Here is a 20208-nt window from a genome sequence, read left to right as displayed (position 1 = left end):
TATTGTACACAATAGTGATATAATCAAGCTTTTCAATCTCGTACCTTACTTAGGCAACTCAGCAAGCTTCGTTGCCTAAACACGGTACTCGACTGAAAAGCTCTCTATTATATCACGATTGTATAAAATACTATTGGAATTCGCCTATGTAACTATGAAAAACTAGGTTTAAAAAAAAAAAGCTTTTTTTTCGAGTGACGGTTACATACAAAAAAAGAAGAGAAAACCAAATAAAAAAATATTTTTGGTGTAAATGACCTAAACAAATAACTATTTTTCCTTCTCTTGGCCTCAGAAATGCGTGGTTGAAATCTCTCGGGTTCCTCGTAGGCACCATGTATGTGACAGTTCGTCTATAAATCAAATACATAATTATTCTGATTTACGTGACTTTAGATATTAATTTGTAAAGGTGCTTTAGTTATTTAGCGCCGTTCATTTTTGAATCCATGACCTGTTAACATAAGAAGGCATGTGGAACACCTTATACCTATGTAAGACGCACTAGAATTTCGTTTAAAGTAACAATTAATAAATAGTTATAGTATAGCTAAACTCAGACGATTTTTCGGTCTTTGACTCTAGTCTGTTAAACAAAGGCATGATTATCCTCTTAAGCATTGCAATGGGCTATCCAAAGGACCTGAGGTTAGCTGTACTATAATGTCAAATTATTTAATTCTGTATTTTAATATAAAATAACAGTGCTTTATTAATTCACCTATAAAGCTCTCATAATATTTTATATTTCTTTAAATACAAACGTAAATGTATATATGTAACTGATGATTATATACAGGCGTGCTTACCGCCAGCGCGCCATAAACCGAGCCGGTCGCTGTTCTGTCCCTTGCTATCAAATAAATTTGTGTAAATGTATGTGTGAACGCAAGCTCGCAGATCACGCTGGCGGTAAGTGTGACTGTGAGGCCACACTAAATAAAAGTAGGTATCTTCTTCGTATATTCCGGAAGTACTATCCTGAAGTAGATACACTATACAGATATAAAATAACTGCTGCAAGGTCACAGAATGTCAGTCTCATAAACTTTATTGGTTGTTGCTATAGAGTCAGACGCAGGTGGCCTCTCCAAGTCCGATGGCGCGGGCGTGTTCTGCGTCGGCTTTTGATGCTCAGCGTCACACGCCAAGTGTGTCATGCTACCGGAAATGTTTGTTGCAGTAAGATTCAGATTCATTTTAGTAAGTAGGTTCGATTCACTACCGGTTTTTTTTAAGTCAGGCTGCGCTGTTGGTGGAAGCGACGGTCCGCTACGTTGAATCATCTGTAGTCGCGCATACTGTTCTTGGAGCGCTTTTTGTTTCTTTAGTAGCTCCTGGTGCCGTTGTTCGAGGAGAGACTGCCGTAAAGCTGTCTTATCCTCGCTAAGGTTGGAATCAGGAGGTGAGGAATCTGCATTCGGTGGTGATGAAGGAGAGGTAGGTGAAGCTAAAGGCGAGCGAGATGTGGTGCGCGGTGGAGGAGGGGGTGGAGCCCGGCGCGCGGCAAGCGCGAGCAGCTCGGGGTGGCGCTCGGGCACGGGCGGCTTGGGCGGGTGCTGGCCTCGTGCGCGCACCGGCGGCGACGCGTCTGTGTCGCTGCCGCTGGGGTATGAGTGCAGCCGGCGCAAGGGGCCCTCGCCGCCGGGCGCAGTTCCCCTACTGCTGCGCTCCGCGGGCTTGGCGAACGTCTGCAGCTCGTCTAGTAGCGCGTCGAGGGCGTTCTCTGGCCGCAGCTCCGCTGCTCCCCGGGACGCAGTACCTCGCCCGCTGCCGGTGCCCTGCGCACCATTCCACGCACTTCTAGCTGTGTCCCGCAATCTCCAACAGACATTATAAAAGCGAGGTTGCAAATAACGTAGTGTTAAAAATCTATGTATGTTTGATCTGCAGGCTTCAATCCACAGACACGCATCGGCAGTTAAATACACGTAAAACACGTACTACTTAATGCTTTTACGCCTCCACATGGATTGAAGCCCAAAATATATCTTTACTGCAACCACACTTTTAAAATAATATTTCAAACATCGATTCCATCAAGACATTCACAATAAAGAAATATAAAAATTATCTCAGAAAAACACTTATTAGCTAAATAAAATTGTTTTATATAATCATACCCGGGTAGAACAATTAGAAAGAAAATTAGCTTTTTGTTGCTCAATAATATTAGTCTACAAAGAAGATTGTAAGTTATTAAGGTGTATGTCAATGGTGGTCAAGCCGATTAGCGACCAATACATGGCGTAATTTTATAAAACTTGCGGGTTTTCACCATTTTTCCCAATAATAAGATGTAAAAATATTACGTCTGCATATATCTGGATATCCGGTTACTATCCAGTATTCGTCCTATTCGGCTTTTCCGGCTGAATACCGAATAGTTGCGTCGAATCCCACCGGATACCTTATAGGAATGAAGTACAATATTAATGAATAAAATATGCACTAAACATTTTATAATTTTTTACCATAACATTCATAACAAAGTTAGCTAAGAACTCGCAATGAAAACATTTAAACATCTACAAATATTCTTTTTTGTAGATATGTAGATGTTTGGTTTTAAATTTTGTATCTCTTCTGATATTTTAGATGATTAGAAAGTGACATCTTTTAAAATGTTGAATAAACTAACAATCAGTGACTGCCATTTGCTGTAGCCATTTATTTTCACACTGCTACTGTTATTTTATTTAAACTATTAAGCATCCATACATCGGTGACTTGTGCCAATTAGGTAGCACTAGACTAGTGCTCACTAAGCGAGTAGCACATTTTTCAAGTGTCTTCTTAGGTACGAATAAATAACAAATTAATACCTCTAACTTACGTACATCGTTTTAACATACCTGTAGGTATGATCGCTATTTAAACAACATCAATGTCAATAGTACGACATCGTCATTGATTCAGTAATTATTACGAGACGTGTCGCGATTGTCGCGAACTTCTCGCGAATTCCGAAGTGGAAATCAAAGAGAACACCAATAAATAACGCTGCAAAATTATAAAAGAATGCTTGTTTTACTTATCAGCTCACCACATCAGTCGAAGTCGAAATATTATTTTCTTACACCAAGTGGATTTTCTTATAAAGAAGACGCAGGATAACTTCTAAACATTTAGAAAAAAATATTGATTATCTATCACGAATTGTTATATAGGTACATACCTATTAAATTATTCCTTTGCACGATTCGTACAGCACTGGTCACATCACTAGTCTGTCAGAAACGTTAAATCGTTAAATGCTGCCTAAATGCCACGAGCCACTGATGTTTGAGCACCACTAACATCATCAAGCGCTCAAGCTAAAGTTTATCACATTTCAAATGACAAATTTTGTAATATTAGTGTTTGTTTGTTGCCTTTTTTTACATTTGCGAAGACAGAAAGGAACATTTACCCAAATATTAAGGATTTTAAGGCATATAATTGATATAAAATATGCCGAGAAAGTTGTATGAAATTTGTACGAGCACATCCTCCTTAATAAGTTAATAACATCCTCGACAATAAGAAAACAATAGGTACGAGTAATGTAACTGTCCTTTTACCATCATCAACATCCCTTCTAGCAAAAAGCTATTTACGACAGAGGGATGTTACGCATTTACTGTGTGCTTTCAACACTTTGCACTTTGTATCTACATACCTATTTGTTGTGTCTGTATCTGTGCGTAATCGGACGATCACGATATACACAACCATCATCCGTTTTTAAATTGATTTCCTATATTAGTATCCGAGTAGCACCGTGCAGATTTAAAGACAGGCTTACGTTAAAATATACAAAGGCAACCCTGATCATTTTTAGTACTAAAACGTAGTATGTATTAGGCTGTTAATCTTTTTTAATGCTTGTCTAGGCTCTTTCTGATCACACATCTAAACTTTTGTTTAGAAAGGTATCATTAAGCACACGGTTTATTCTACACAATCCATTTTGTATGGCGAACGTCCTCGGGTCTTTTATAAAACTCGTTGCCAACGAGATTAAATGGTTTTCATTTAAACAGTTCGAACAACTCACCACTTTAAAACAGTGAGCACTTAAAGCAATACGAACTTTGCTCTCTTGTGGCACAAATCAATTTTTACTGCGGTAAGATGGATATCTGGAGACGTCAGAAGCTGCTGATATACAGGTTTTTTGTCAATCTTTTATATTTACCGTAAAACTTCGATGCTAATTGTTCTTGGAACATCGATGTTGAACGAGACCGTACGTATAGACAGATATGTTATCTTCAAATTCATGTCATAAGTTACATTACCGACTTCAATTATTACATTCTTTTTATTTGTATTTTAAAGATGTTAGGTTACTTTGTTAATGTACTTGAATGTATTATTCAGCAACAAAAAGACTAAAGGTTGAATAGTCCAAAGGGTAGAACGTGATAATAAGAACCAAAACGTGGTGGTTAGCATCGGACAGGGCTGGTAGGCAAACACGGTTTAATTCATAACTTCCAATACTTATATAATGTGACATGAAAGATATAAAATTAATATACATACGTTAAATTTTGTGAATTATAAGATGCATAAAAAGTGATATTTCAATGTAAAAGGAAATGTTGTCACTCTTAACAATTGTGATGATTTTGCCATTAGTCAAAAAAGTGTTCTTAAGTACTTTTTTTCTAAATACTCAACAAAGCTAATGTCTAATGACATTGCTACAAAACAAAACTAATCTAAGGCTAAGCTCAAAAGACTGCTTTAACTAGTTGCTCTAAAATACAATTAATATTGAGAGAAGTGCATGTACGTGGTAAGGTTTAGAGTTAGGTATAATAAAAAGTGTTAAGCGAATAAAACTGTGTAAAAGAATTACCTGTGCTCCTGTATCCTGTGATTGTACAATATCACTTTTTGAGATAGCATTCAACATAATAGCCAATCGGAAATCATTTATAGGATTATGTAAAAGAGATTATATCTTTCTAGTTCAAACAAAGGAGGGCAAAGGTTGTGAAGGAATGCAAAATATTGGTGGGATTGACAAATTACGCAGTTAGAACGTAAGTTGTTAATGAAAACTTAGTATGTTACGAAAAAGACAGTGGTCGAAAAGCTTTCATTCTACTCCTGAAGAACTAGGTTGCGAGCTGCAGCCCCTGGTATCGAGAGCACGCTGCAACAAACAAACGGCGGTGCACTAAGGTCGCCAAGCGGCTAACGTCGCATGCGGTTACTCTACAAGTCAACATTCAAAACAAATTATATCGTGTAAATGCCACGTCCACGATGTCGTTTCTCATTACAAATTAAGCATGAATTAAAAAAAAATTAGTATTTAGGTAAAAACTTTTCGATTACCATTTAATTATTTTCATTGCGTAACGTAAGTAATCCCTTACTTATAAATTTACAGTTATATTGCGTTACACAATGAAATCAATTATATTAATAAAATTAAAGCGTAACTAACGCTCGTAAACCGTGTACATATGTATTGAAATTTATATTTGACTCAATTGAGGGCAGAAAACGTAAAAGTGGCATAATGTTGACTTAACTGGTAATTTATAAAAAATCAAAGCCGACTTAAAGATAAAATAGGCAACATACATTTGAGAGAGTTAATAAATGTGACTTAAAAAAAAAATACTTTTTATGAACAGAACAACATTATTTCTAATGCCTTGGATGCATAACTAAACTTTTTTAATACAACTGTCACGGCATTTGAAGGACTGCATTTGATTTACATGTACATACTTAACATACATATATCTCTATTGACTTTAGCATTAAATATGCAAATAAATTTCCGATGTAGTTCTTGTCATATAAATAATTGTATGTTTAAATCGGCCTTAGAAGTCCGAATTAGTAATAACAGGTAAATAACGTATATCACAATACCGTATAATAAAACACGAGTTTATTAATTTTACATGCATGATGTAAACGTGGAGAAAACAACTAAACTCATTTCAATTTATAAACAATGTTGTCATGGTTTACATCTCACTTTCATACACAATAGGTAGTGACGTAAAATATGCATGATGACAGAGACACACTATGTCTGCCAAGAAATAAATATATTTACCCAATTAAGTTATAAACTCATATACAGCGGATCTTCCACTAAGTAGTTATGTATACTGAACGCGAAAGTCACGAATATGTTTTTAATTCATGTTTGGCCATTATGTTATTATTTAGTGTTTTATGACATTATAGGTGTAAATCTCACCCCGAGATACCGAACGGGCCTGTAACAGAAGCAAATATTTAAACGGATGATTACTGAGTTTTATCATTTAACCTCTGCTGCCAGCGTATTATGGCTGGCTTTATCCATATTTATCCACGTGATAAAATAACTGCTACTTTTTAACACCGAATTAAAACATACTTTTTTGATGTAAAGTATAATAGTACTGTAGACCAAGTATGATGTTAAGATATTGAATTTGATATTGCCTAAACTCTTTTTAACATGTAACTGAATAATACCCTCCCTAATCAGCTTATATCTCCCGTTAAAATGTTTGCTTAGCTCCTGAGGCCTACATACGCCGTATATGAATATACGGCGTATATATATGTATATATATACAATTGAAATGAAATGATATTTCGATGAAAGTGAAAAGTGCCCATGATTATCATTGCCCAGTCGAAATGAGCTTCTTGATTTCTTTTCAGCTGGCTGGTGGGTACTGACAGAAGCTTGGAATTAAAAACTATTTGATAAGTTAAACATTTTTAATTAGTAACTACTATGTATTCTTCTGTCAATACAGGTTAGTCGTTAAAAATGCTTTCATGAAAACGAGCATGTCGAGCTAACGGAAAAGGATTGCGCCGTGTCACGCGCATCTCATGTAACTTTAAAAGTTGAGTTTCGAGATAATTACGTTTAAAGTTTTAAAGATTCAAATGCTGTTATCGTTGACGGTTTGTCGTATTTTTTTTATTTTTTCTAATCTACATGTAGGAAATATGGTCACAGATTCGGCCCTTTAATTTTTTTTTCGCATTATTGAATAGTTTTCATTTTATTCGAATTAAATGATTTCGCATGATCAACTCTTCCATACTATAGTGGTCACACGAAGTCATGTAAGTCAAGTTACATGACATACGCGTGATCAAACGTGACACGTTTTACTATACCAATATTGTTGTCGTATAAATCAAGCGCTCGGCCAGTCATGCCTAACTCCGGTAACTTAAGAAACAATGTTGATATTTTGGTTGTGTCAGTCATACAACTCAAGTTAACTGAGTTGTGCCTGACGCCATCGGCAAAAAAATGAAGTTACATGAGTTAGCCATATGCTTTTCTCAGTAAATAATGAAGATTTTCAAAATTTTCTTTTAGAAGATATATATTTAATAGTTTTTAAGACGATTTAGACTGGTTATCCGTAACTCATGTAACTCGAGTTAACGGATTTTGGCGTGACACGGCAGTGCAAGCATTTCGTAATAGAAACATCTTATGACAACTACGTTTTCAAAAAAACATTGTGAATATATTATGCTAAAATTTAAGAGAGTAGTGTTTCACAAATAAAAAGCAAAGTATTAAATCTCCATGCATACCGCTTCATGTAATACTGTCTGAACTGTAAAAAGATGCGAATCATTATGTTAAAGGGAACTCGTATTGCTATCTTGAAGCGATTTTAGGACAGAGGTAGCTAAAGCGCTGTGCTATCTTCGAGTGCACCAACATGCCTACATAACAATAGCAAAATGGGTATTACGTTACATAACCAAGGTAGATGAAAGATTAAAACAATAATGTGGAATAAAAAATTAAAAAGATAAATATAGAAAATGAATAATAGTATGGATATAATTATTACGAAGATTTTCATTACTCGTTAATAACTATCGCTTCTCTGAAGTATCGGCTGTCTTTCCACGCGAACTGAAGAGTACCATCACAGAAAAAACCACGAAATCCTTTGTTAAAATAACTTGTTCAATTTGTGTGACGTAAAATATTATCGGGCATATTATTGAGGTATTTCGAAATAGGGGTTGGTCATACTTATACAATTGGTGCCATTTGGTAAATTATGGAACTGATAGTCATAAAAATACTAATTACACATAATTTACACTAGACATTCATTTTCCCTCAAATACTTGTAGTGAGATTTTAGATGAAATACTAAAGGGGTTTAGACTTCGCTGCTCAATACCTTTTAAAAATGTCATGCTATCCTAAATAATTTTTTGTGAAGTATTAGTATATCAACCATCCAATCATTTGTAGTGAAATGTATACCGGGTGTGGCCTGTAACACGAGCAAATAAATAAAACATAGATTGTACTCCTCAAACGGTGACACTTTTGTTCAACAACTTTTAAAAATTATGAAGTATTTAGACTCCCTATTTTTCATACAAAATAAATATTATCTTCAATGGACGCCATCACCACGCCATATCATCGTGATTGACGTTGCTTGTCACGCCTTAAACATAACAAAATTCGCAATACATTGCGTCTTAGAATAAACTTTAAAGTGTATTAAAAATCAAACCCCAAGTTATTTTTAAAAGTCGCTGAACAAATGTTGGTCAGTATGAAGTGTGCAGCCTACAGTTTAATTTTTTGCTCATGTTACAGGCCACACCCGGTATAAGTAGGTACTAAATTGCGTGTAAGATCTATTTTTTCTAACATTACAATGTACACATATTCATAATAAAAGATTATTTAAATTGTTCAGTGTCCTCATTCTACTTCTTCGACTCGGGAAGACACGACATTTCAGTTTCCGCAGTTCCGCTTGTGCCTGTCTACTTGAGAAATAATCTGCTTTCTATCGACTTCCCGGCTTATTGACACGGCTCATGGGAGCCTGGGGTGCGCTTGGCAACTAATCTTGAGGATTGGCATAGCCACTAGTTTTTACTTTCAACTCAGAGGGGAAACTAGGACTTATTGGGATTTCAACTTTCACGGTTTTTGCACATTATTGTAACGAAATGGGACTTTAATTTTGTTAGGATCGCATAATATTTTTAATAGGTATTGGGTAAGGAAGCCAATAAACTAGTTCAGGCGCGCATGCTGTGTGGGTGTCACTATAAGTATTTAATGGAACGCAGGATTGTAATGTCATTAAATTCGGTTATAGTTAAATAAATTTCATCAAATTTGACTCATACCTGCTTGGAATGACGTAATATTTTAAGTCGGCATGACTACAACTTGTGGTATTGGTAATGCATTTTTAATGCCGGAAAACTGGGACAGTTGGAAATACTTATTACTAGATTATTACTCGTATTAAACGGTTTCTGTCAAAAGTTAGCCAGCTGCTAATCCCGCGGGCTTAAAAATATGGTGCCGATGGTACAACACAAGAAGCAGGATTATCTAAAACTTTACTTTAAGGGAAGAAAATACATCACTTGGAGGGAGAAGACAAGTATCTCACCCTAGATAGAGTTAATCTTGCCAGATGTTCACGCTATACAAGCGAGTAAGTAATCTTCATCTTGGGTTTGAGTTTGAGTCCGAGTATTTAATAGACGAAACCAAAGTAAAACAGGCTAATTGATATACAGTTGTAATTGTGCTGAGTAGACATGTAGAATTTATTGGTCGTATAGATGAGAAAAAAAGAAAGAAACCGAGCGTTCTACAATCATTTGCTCAGAATTTGACAGTTAATATTGGTGGCGTTACTTATAGTACAAACATATCGTCAACCATCAATAACTCTTGATTTAATTATTTGGGACTCGCGCGACAATGACCATGGTGGACCATGGTCCCGAAGGGGAGCAAAAAGTGTGTGTGGAAGTCATTAATTGACAAAGTTTAATCAACCTGTTTAATCATTTCAGACATGTACGAGCCCGATGCCTATGTTTTCGTCTAGTCAGACCATTTTTTGAGGTTCTGGCGTTTTTACAAAAATGTTTTAGTTTTAAAATCACTAATATTTAATGTTTATACTAATGTAGTTTAATCTTATATGGTAATATTCTACAATAACTAAATCCAAATACAAGAAATACCGTTCGTACTGAAAGTAAAAATATATCGATTTTTTATTGTTTAGCCCATGCATGCAACAGTGCTGTAGAAGGGGACAATATAATTTAGACAACGTTTTTGAAAAGTACATTTTTTCAGTAATAAAATAAAAGTCTCATGCAATTCGTGCATTGATGTGCACGTATCAGCTTTAAGCTGCCTGTGCATTTACATATAATAATATAATAATAATAATAATAATTTTGGCGTAGGGATGTGACGACCCCATCGCCCGCTGGTTTTACCAGTGCAATCAGTCAACGCAGGGCAGCTTGTGGCGAGCTGTTGGGGATTAGCGACCTCACGTACCCGAGTGCTCCTGGAGAGTTCTGTTACCCGCAAGGAGGGTGGGTGGGACAGGATTCTCTGCCTCTGGCTTGCCTTAGCCGGCCGGCCAGAGTGGAGTCGTTAGAGCTATAAGCTCCAGGGGTGGAAGTGAAATATGCATAAGACGCGAGTTGGCACAGTGGCTGTTAACAGCCACTGGGTAGAAAGCGGCGCACACCTCTCGACACCCCTGAGCCGCTCACACCGGTGTTGCCCTTGAGCCATCCTAGATGTCGCTTTTTGTGGGGGCCCATCTTGTGAGGGCGAGTCACCGTCTGCCGGAAATAAAATTGCATACCGTTTTATTAGGCAGGCGTCCGGTTTTTTACCCCATAGCTCAATTCTTAGTCCATCGCTTTCACCCAATAACCTAGTTCATTTTAGATTCCATCAACTCTCAATAGTCCTTACACCCTGGCGGGTGCTGCCTCTGCGTGCGTCCCATGACACGGGCAAGGGCAGCCTCCGCTCGGTGTACCCCTTACATTTCATTAAAGTGTCAAAAGGGCCTCTACGTGTTGGCTTCGGCTCCGCGCACGCCTCCCAAAGGTCCGGAACACCATTGTTCCGTGATGGGAAAGACATACAAATAATAATTTTATTATACGATCAAAATAAACTACTTAGATTAAACATTACTATTATGGTTCCCATTACTGGGTCATTTTAGGTTCATGTGTAAAAAATATTAGAATAAACAAAATTGTTGTGAGGAACTAGACGAACTAATTTGCATCGGGGCTCGTAGAACACCTGCGTGGTAACAAAAAAAGGGAAACAGCTTAATGAGCTATGGAAACACTTACACAATTGACCGTATTTGTGATGTAACACGTTAGGCGAATAAATGCAGAGCTATTTGATTTACTTGCCAGGAATGATGTTGAGAGAACTGACAACATTAGATACCTACTGCCAACAAGAAGCTAACCTAATGTTCTCTAAGCCCACATCGATAGACGATGGTCCTCTTCCTGTGCTAGAGTCGGTAATCGATCTGTATTGTTTACACATAACTTCTTATGAAATCGGAATGTTTTACCTCTCAATATTGACTCTATAGACTGACTGTAACTATATTATAGTTGTTTCATAACAATCTGAAAAACTAAAGTAACTTTAGATGAAAGAGAGTTACCTCTTTCTGTTTTAGTAAGAAAACCGTTGAAAATGATTCGATAATATTTATTTAATAGTATCATTCTATTTATCCCTCCATACTTCAATGTTGGCCCTAATCTATTTGTCTATGTGGTTGGTAGGCAGATATATTATATTGATTATGTTGTGCTCATATTTTTGCTCTCGTGCCTATAAGTAAATTCATGCCACATATATTTATTTAGTCAACTGCGCGTAACGTTGGGCTCAGTTAAGTTACTTCACTTTAAATTGACTTTAAATATATAATAATAATAAAAAGTAATCATTATCTTCAAAACCCTTACTGTGGGTATATAAATATAGCCATAATTCCATTGATTTATTTCCCAAGGAAATTAAAATTCAAGTTATTAACTAAATACCCCTCAGACCGCTAATTTTCCTCGGTTAAAGGGAATGTGATAATCTGGTTATGTTCGTGTATTTTGCGCTGGATTGGTGTAGTCAGCAATGTGATTATAACCAATAAATACAAGATAACCGAAACCGCATTTGAAATCTAGGTTCAACGCACTAAAGGTTTGCCATGTCTGTCGTGGTTTAAATATTCTCTTGTATTTTTAAATATTCCACTAACGATTGTAATTGTTTGGGAACTGTGTCATCGGCATGCCACAGTACCCGAACACGTAAGATAAACGTACTGGTGCTCGACGCGGTCCCAGTACATGTCATCTTGAAACTTAAGTCATTGTTGTCATCTATTGGGCATTAGCATGTCGAACACTAGTACGTTTACCTCAAATATTGAAGTGTAAAAGTTTCGAGATATATTATTTTTGAAATGTGCTATGCTAACACTGAGATGATTTATTTGTTATAATAACACAATATAAGTGTTTGGCATTCATTCAACTGGTCATCTTAAAACTTTTACCGATGATCAACGCTTAAAACAAATGGGATAGCAAACTGATCGGATGCGGCAGTGATTTAATGGCAGGTCAACTAGAAGTACTTTTTATTAACTATCAAATGATCGAAATTGTATTAAAATTGGCATTATTTTCCTGAAGCAAGAATTAAAGAATGCAACGATTACGGAATGTGCATTGGTTGCAGGACAAGTGCAAAACCTTATACAGTGCGAGTAATTCAAACGAAGCGGTGAGGGAAATTTAAAACAATAAGAGATACAGAAACGCAATCTTAGGAGTCATAAGGTCGATTTTAGTATTAAGAAAAATTTAACATTAAAAAAATATATAGGTACCTACGGCAGGGAATACAATCTTTCTCGAGAATCACAGATATCCTAAACCTTTTCTGTGAAGTTGTAGGGGCAGCACACAACTCCATGTGGATGCAACATGACATTAAACGAATGCTAAATCAAAGTGCTAAACACAGTGCCTGTATGACACCTAGCACTGATCGTGGTTGACCTCTTCCTATTTAGGTATCTTATATGGATTATTTTCTGTTTATTGTAAACAATTGAAATATTTCAGAATACATGCATATAAATATATATCGTATTTTTTTACAGATTAGGATGTGAAACTCGCTAATTAATATGATTAGGGGATAAATTAGGAGGAAATATTTTGTTCTTCGATATTTTATTTGGTTTGAATCGTAAAAGTGAGGAATGTTACTTACTGAATGACATCCTACAAATTTCACTATAAAGAACCATTTTTTCTTCTGTCTAATCCTATCTGGAGTGGAGTATAAGGGTTTCACATTTCCGTTATTCACTGATCTTTGAATTGCTCACCCTGTATTGTATTCTGTCATATCAGGCTCGTCGCACTCTGTCATTGATACAAGAGAAAATAACTAACAATAATATGTATTTTTCACTAAATAAGTAAATATTAAACTTCGATATATGTACTTAACGTCAGTACCTAGCGAATACTCATATTTGTAATCTTCATGGGTAAATCCTCTGTAATTTATGTTACATTGGAAGCTACATCGTATAGGTATACAACGTGCTCACGACGAACCCGAAATATTTTAACAGTGTATTCCTGATAATATTTAAACCCTAAAATGTTCTATAAACTTTTCTGGAATTCGCCTAGTTTCAGAGTTATTACAAAGACTACGGGTGATCCTAGGGCTGGCACATTCCTAGGCCAAAGAAAAGGCATAGGCTATTCAGCGTGGGAATGTAGCCACCCTTCCGCAGGGGACAGATCTAGGGGACTTAAAATAGGTGGGTATAAGTTTTATTTATTTATTTTATTAGTTTTAATTTATTTAGTTTATACTGAATCTTAATAATAGTTTATAAGTTTTGTTATTGTTCCTATCATTTTTGATCCTAAATAAATTACTTTTAAAGTAAGTTACTCTTGCCTTTGCCCAGCAGTGGGACACTCAAATAGGCTAGTAAAAAAAAAATACTCTAGTGAGGGCCTAGTTTAAAAAGTGACAAGTTACACTCGACGAAAAAAATGTACCAATTCAATTTAAGTGATAGTTTTACCAATATTTATATGTTCAAATACATTAAAAAATCTAAAAAATACAAAACATAAATACCTTAGTGTAGTAAATAAAGGTAGTGGACCCCGCAGTAATTCCTCAGCCAGAAAAAACTTTACAGTATGATAAAGTATCAATAAATAAAAAGTATTGTATAAATTTCCAAAGAATAATAATAATAGAATTAAAGTAAATACCTAAAGTCTTAAATCGTTAATATCTTTTTACGGAAAAATGCTCCGTTCAAACTTTCTTCGCCAGACATATTCATGTAACTTATTGCAACAATATATGAAATATCAAAAAAATATCCCAGCAGAAATACCAGTATTAATAAAATAAAATTTTTTGGCGTGTTTTGGACCGGAAAATTGCTCAGTCTAATTTTTTCACTGGAATGCCATTTTATTGCCGTTTTATACCTACAAAATGAAAATCTAAAAATTTTCCACTCTCAGTTTTTAATAGTTCTATACATACATACATTTCGATACGCATTTTTTTTGGATTTTTTTACCCACTACGCCAAATTATATTCTAAGATCATATAAGAAGAAAAAAATGACAGAGCAATTTTCCCATGAAAATGAGCGTCAAAAAAAGGAAGTATCATAAAAAAATATTCTCATGTTTGACAAAACTTTTAGATTTTTTTCTAGTATCACATACTGATACAAATAACTTATTTTGTAAAATAATTTTGGACTGAGGAATTACTCGGTTCAATATATAATCAGATTTGTGTTTTTACCTAACTTAGGAGTTTTTTTTTTTGGATATTTATAATGTTAGTCTCGGCTCATACTATACAATAACCAAGCTAAATTTCATCGACTGAGAAATTAATGCATGGGTCTCCATACAACAACTTGCTTCATTTACTACCCTACCTGGCGATATTGATCTAAACTCATATTATCATATTACGTTTTTTTCTTGTTTTGGCCTCAGAAATGCTTGATTAAAATCTTTCAGGTTCATTGTGAGCACCTTGTTCACAAATATATTACCATTTAGGATATAATGTATATAATAAACTGTACGCAACATGACGTATTAAAATAACACTTTTATCCGAACACCCAGAATTGCATGTTGTGTTAATTATTGATCCTTTCTGATTGTATAAAGCCTTTTGAAAGTGATTTTTTTCTCTAATTATATTTATGCTAAAAGAAAATCTATGATACTTACCTACATAAAATAAAAAATATAAAAATATATTTACTTTTTGTTTTTGCCACAATAATAACACAAGAGAAAACTTTTATACTCGTATATTATTGCTTTAAAGATATTGTAAGCCAGTTATGCTTGGAAATAAAGCTTACTACAAGATTTGAGTAGGTCGTGATTCCTGATACCTTCCATAAGTACGTATTTCGGATATTCGGATACCGCCATACGTTGCGTAGGTACGCGAAGACCAAACTTTTGAGAAATTTTCTCTTTTATTATGACAGAGAATGACGTTAAATTTTCGTTTTCAGGGAAAAGTTAGGTACAATAATTTAGTCATGCCAATTTCATACATCACTAGTGATGTATAAGTGTAAACAACTTTATTTACGGTATTTGACACATTATGACTGACGTATATAGAGATGTAACTAACGCAAATCGATTGTCACAGCAAGCGATTACGATTGGATGGCACATAGACTGAGGTATCGAATTGTGACGTATAATGATTTTTTATTTGAGATTTAAATAAAGCTAAAATTATATGTTTTTCCCGCAAGGTAAATGCATTTAATACATCGACCTAGTACCGCACCTATCGTCAAAATTGAAACTATCGGAATATCCATTTCCTCATCAATAATCAAATATACCTAATAAATAAATAATCATTTCGAATAACAATTAATCCCACGTTGTATTATTATGTAATCTTGTGTGGTATAATAAGCTTTAGTCGGGCCTGTCAGTTAGAACAAAATTTTGACAGTTCCTAACAACTGACAGGCGGGCCGATACCGTCCTGCGGACTGTTAATCAGTGGGCCCCTGAAATAAGTTTGCGCTTTACATAATTCTTAAATTTATTAATAGATAATTCGGATAAGGGAGAGAGGAGGCTTTTGCCCAGTAGTGGGACAGACACATATGAAATGAAATGAAATGAAATATTTTTATTTCGAACAAAACAAACAAACAGAACAAAACATTTATAGCTTTCTATAATATAACTATCAACTAATTTAGTCTGTATCACTGTCTTCCGATGCAGAAGAGTCATCCGATGCAGAGCTTTCCGAATCGAACACATGGATGACAAATTCCTTATCAATAATTGTGTCGACTACAAAGAGAAATTAGAAAAGCGCACAGTAAGACGGAGAAACTACGACGAACTGCACCAATACAAAAACTTTACTTTCAAACGTCAATACCTGATCGTTCAGAAATCGATACACTATCTATTCGAAAGTAAATATAATAAATTTAATAATGCTTTGTTGCGACCTAAAATGAAATATTCATATCGATTTACTTAGACGACTACCGATTCATAACGGTGGTGTCCGGACAACACTAAAATTAAAAAAAAAAAGACGTAGAACGTAAACGTTCGCAGTGCAGTTGTTTTCCTTTGTGATTTCAATGTGCAAGACATTTTACGTAGTGTTGCTGTAGTGAGTGACAGACGTCAAATACCGTAAATAACGTTGTTTACACTAGTGTGATTCCATTGATACAGTCGAGTACATAAATATCTATACATTTCTTCACCTTAATCCGTTGCAATAAGGGAAAAAATTAAATACATATTTGTGAACTAGACTGTATCTTATGTCTGCAATGTTAAAATTTGGAAACCAATTATTATGATGGTATTCAGAATACACAAGAGCGTATACCGGTCTACAAATCAGACATTTTACACATGCGCAACTATCATCTTTGCGACACCAAATTCGAGTCCTCGAGATATAAGCAGTTAATAATTGGTATTGAAAAGTAACAAAAGCTCAGAATAGCAACCGCTCTGCCAGGCTAGCACAGACGGGCGCGCGACAGTATCTCACCCTCGTATATACTACCCGGCCCTCTCTAATCAATACAATGAGAATAAGACGGGTAGTCTATTTCGCGGGCGAGATACTATAGTGCCCCCTGTGCTAGGCCTACTGAGGGCGCCTACTACAAAAAAGCATTGCGTTTTGAGCAGAGACAAGAGTTGTTTTTTACCACAGATACATGCATAATTATATGCATGAGGAATAAACTGTACTAAAGTAGGGTAATCCAATTACAAGCAAAGGTTAACACAATACTCTAAATAAAATACAGAAGACTCTAACAACCTTCTGTTATATTTGGCGCTATTTACTAATAATTGCAATTTAGTTTTGTACTAAATAAACCTCACCGGAATGCTATTCATAAAATTACTTAGACTTGTCTGATTAGTATCACAGGCCTAAAAGTAACGTAAAAGCATTTTAACCTTGAAAAGTAACTTACTTATTAAAAGTAACTTACTTATTAGCGTTCTAAAACTTAAAAGCAGGTGTCGCTATTGAACTTTCTAGGGTTCCGTAGTCAACTAGGAACCCTATTATAGTTTCGCCATATCCGTCTGTCTGTCCGTCCGTGGCTTTGCTCCGTGATCGGTAGCACAGCTAGAAAGCTACAATTTGGCATGGATGCATAAATTAAACATGGCGACAGAACGGTAAAATAAAAACTACTAAATCATTTGTTTAGGATACCCCTCATACGAAATGTTTTTTTTTTTATAAAAATGTATGCTTTAACCCAGCGGTCGGCAACCTTTTAGCAGCCAAGGGTCACATTGTACTTAATGAAGTTGACGCGGGCCGCACTTTGATAGTATTTAATGACTTTATCAGACATTGTCGTTTGTCAATATTTCATACAAAAAAGCCAGGGAGGCTCGCGGGCCGCAAGTGAGAGGTACGCGGGCTGCCTGTTGCCGACTACTGCTTTAACCCAATGGTGTGGTGTATCATTGGATTGGTCTTTCAAAACGAATAAGGGTCTCCAACAACAATTATTTGAAAATTTTTAAGAGTTATTGCTAAAAGTCTTCTCTTCTTAGTAAAAACACGTACAAAGTGCTACGAAGGTACCTTAAGCTTGTAATGCACAGGAAATACACGATAGTATCATGAAGGGAGGGGGGGTTCAGAATAGGTTGACAGAATGGTATCTACGGAACCCTACACTGAGCATGGCCCGATATTCATGGATAGATGAGGGGGCATGCAAGAGGGGCTTATTAGAGGTAAATTTAGAGGCTGAACATCTACTCGTATGACCCAAAAAGCTCATGCACGTGACATGGGGAGCAAATAAAAATAAAACACTCAACATAAGATTAAGTGTTGGAAAAAAATGCAAATTTTAACTTTTGGCAAACCTGCAATTGTTAAGCGAACTTTTAATAAAGATATCATCTGTAAATATGAATATTCCTATACAACTAAGTAGTCCGCTTAATCAGCCTGTAAACAAGATTGTAAGTATATGATTTTTGAGTAATATATAATCGCTTTATTTATTATTATTTATATATTCATATTGATTCGGAACACCGTGGCAAGAAATAAGTTTCCAAATAACATATTTAATACCCATTTACTACAAATTTGTCTTTGTAATTGTAATATTAAATAGGGCGAAACTTGTTTTTGCCAAATAAATGATGAAGTTTATAGTGGGCAGTGCTGAATACAGGATATTAGTTACCTTATTGGTGGGCTGTATAATGTGCTGGGTGGTGTCGAACTCCTCGGAGGAGGGTCCGGCGGTGAAGCTGGAGCCCTGCGAGGAGCCCGGCGACACGCGGCCGTCCGCCGCGGGCAGACGCTGCTCCTGCACGCACGCCAGCCTGCGGACATTCATTCTACCGCTATACTAGGTACCTACACTACATATAAACCTTCACCACACCAAATATATAGGCAGGTACTATCAACATCGTGTGTGAGAACTAGTGTTGTCCTTTATAAAGCTACAAGCTACAAGTCTAAAGCGGCAACACTAAATTAAACTCAAAGTCGTCGTTCTGGGGGCCGATTTTTGAATTTCGACCGGTCGATTTCGTGTATTTCGTTCAATAATTTCTCCAGTACCCGGCATTAAAATTCTACTAATAGAATTGAAAACGAGTGGTCAATACCACTCAATTCCCAATTTATATCGCTCGTATTTCAAAAATTAGCATTTCTCTGTTTTCCACCGATTTTCGAGTGACGAAATCGTGCGCTCGAAATTCAAAAATCGGCCCCCTGAGAGATTTAAGTCCTTCACCATTTTTTGAGATTCGCTTAACCTCATTATAAATATACCTATTTATTCAAATTATAATGTTTTACATAGTATAGCTAATAAAAATGTTACGTGTAAATAAATTTTGCCAAATTACGGACTATTTTAAATTTATTGTAATTTGTGTTGTGGATTCGTAGAAAGTTACATAGAGTCAGACCAAGAATAGTCTGCAGCGGATTTGATAGCCCACGCAGTGAAAGTGTTATTTTAAACGTCAAACTTCTATGAAATTATGACGTATAAATGACACTTGCACTGCGTGGGCTATCAAATCCGCTGCAGACTTTTTTTGGTCCGACTCTATAAATATACTCTCGAGTGCCGCGATAGTTTTTTCAAAGTTTCCTACGCATTCCGCATACGAGCGCGTATAGCCCGAACGTCGCCCCAACCAAAAAATAAAAAAAATGATTATCCAACATACCTACCCACTAACTTTAAATATCACTCATTTGATCACAAGGAGTTCGTAACAAGATTAATAAGAAATACCTATATTTTACTTAATATCGTCAGGCGCCCAGCGACCGTCAAGTTCACGCTTGTCGTACCTACACGAAATGAATTAATGACGCCAAGGGAATGATTAATCAACCGAAATACTCACAATCAGTTAAAAAAGTATGCAAATTAAGCATTAATTTATTAAAACGGCGCTGTCTCCGCTATATACGTGTTTATTATACATTACGCGGTGTCAGAAAGTGATGTATACTCGGTTATGCACTCCCAAAATTATTATTGCTCGATAAACTCTGCTATGTATTATTGACCTGTAATACAATTTACCTTTTTAGAGTCACTAATGTCCCAGTAAGTTTTTTACATCGACGTAAAGCTAGTTCGAGACGTTCCGGTTCCTCTTCTAGCATTTTTTCTTTGCGCACCACCTGCAATTAACGTGGTGTATCGTGAGTAATAACATAATTTATATCA

At 35.8% G+C, this 20208-nt stretch overlaps 1 protein-coding gene and 1 long non-coding RNA gene across 7 annotated transcripts in view; one reads left to right on the top strand and one right to left on the bottom strand.

The window, feature by feature from the left end:
* Positions 1-20208, top strand: part of LOC134804946 (uncharacterized) — a 371780-nt gene that overhangs the window by 6650 nt on the left and 344922 nt on the right. The gene's annotated exons all lie outside the window — the stretch shown is intronic.
* LOC134804707 (coiled-coil domain-containing protein AGAP005037) overlaps positions 3-20208 on the bottom strand; it is a 125440-nt gene continuing 105234 nt past the window's right edge. For 5 of the 6 annotated variants that reach the window (XM_063777859.1, XM_063777864.1, XM_063777860.1 and 2 more), the window contains 3 exons: positions 20062-20162; positions 18688-18829; positions 3-1781 (listed from right to left, as the gene is read on the bottom strand). In XM_063777859.1, the coding sequence (XP_063633929.1) occupies positions 1026-1781; positions 18688-18829; positions 20062-20162 (999 nt within the window). In that variant the 3' untranslated portion in view covers positions 3-1025. Of the gene's footprint in view, positions 1782-4327; positions 5150-18687; positions 18830-20061; positions 20163-20208 lie in introns of those variants that run through there. The other variant, XM_063777866.1, reaches the window with a different exon arrangement.

The sequence above is a fragment of the Cydia splendana genome, chromosome Z (genome assembly GCF_910591565.1).
Source record: "Cydia splendana chromosome Z, ilCydSple1.2, whole genome shotgun sequence".
Taxonomy (NCBI): domain Eukaryota; kingdom Metazoa; phylum Arthropoda; class Insecta; order Lepidoptera; family Tortricidae; genus Cydia; species Cydia splendana.
Note: the sequence above shows the minus strand (reverse complement) of the source record. Positions and strands in the feature narration are given on the sequence as shown.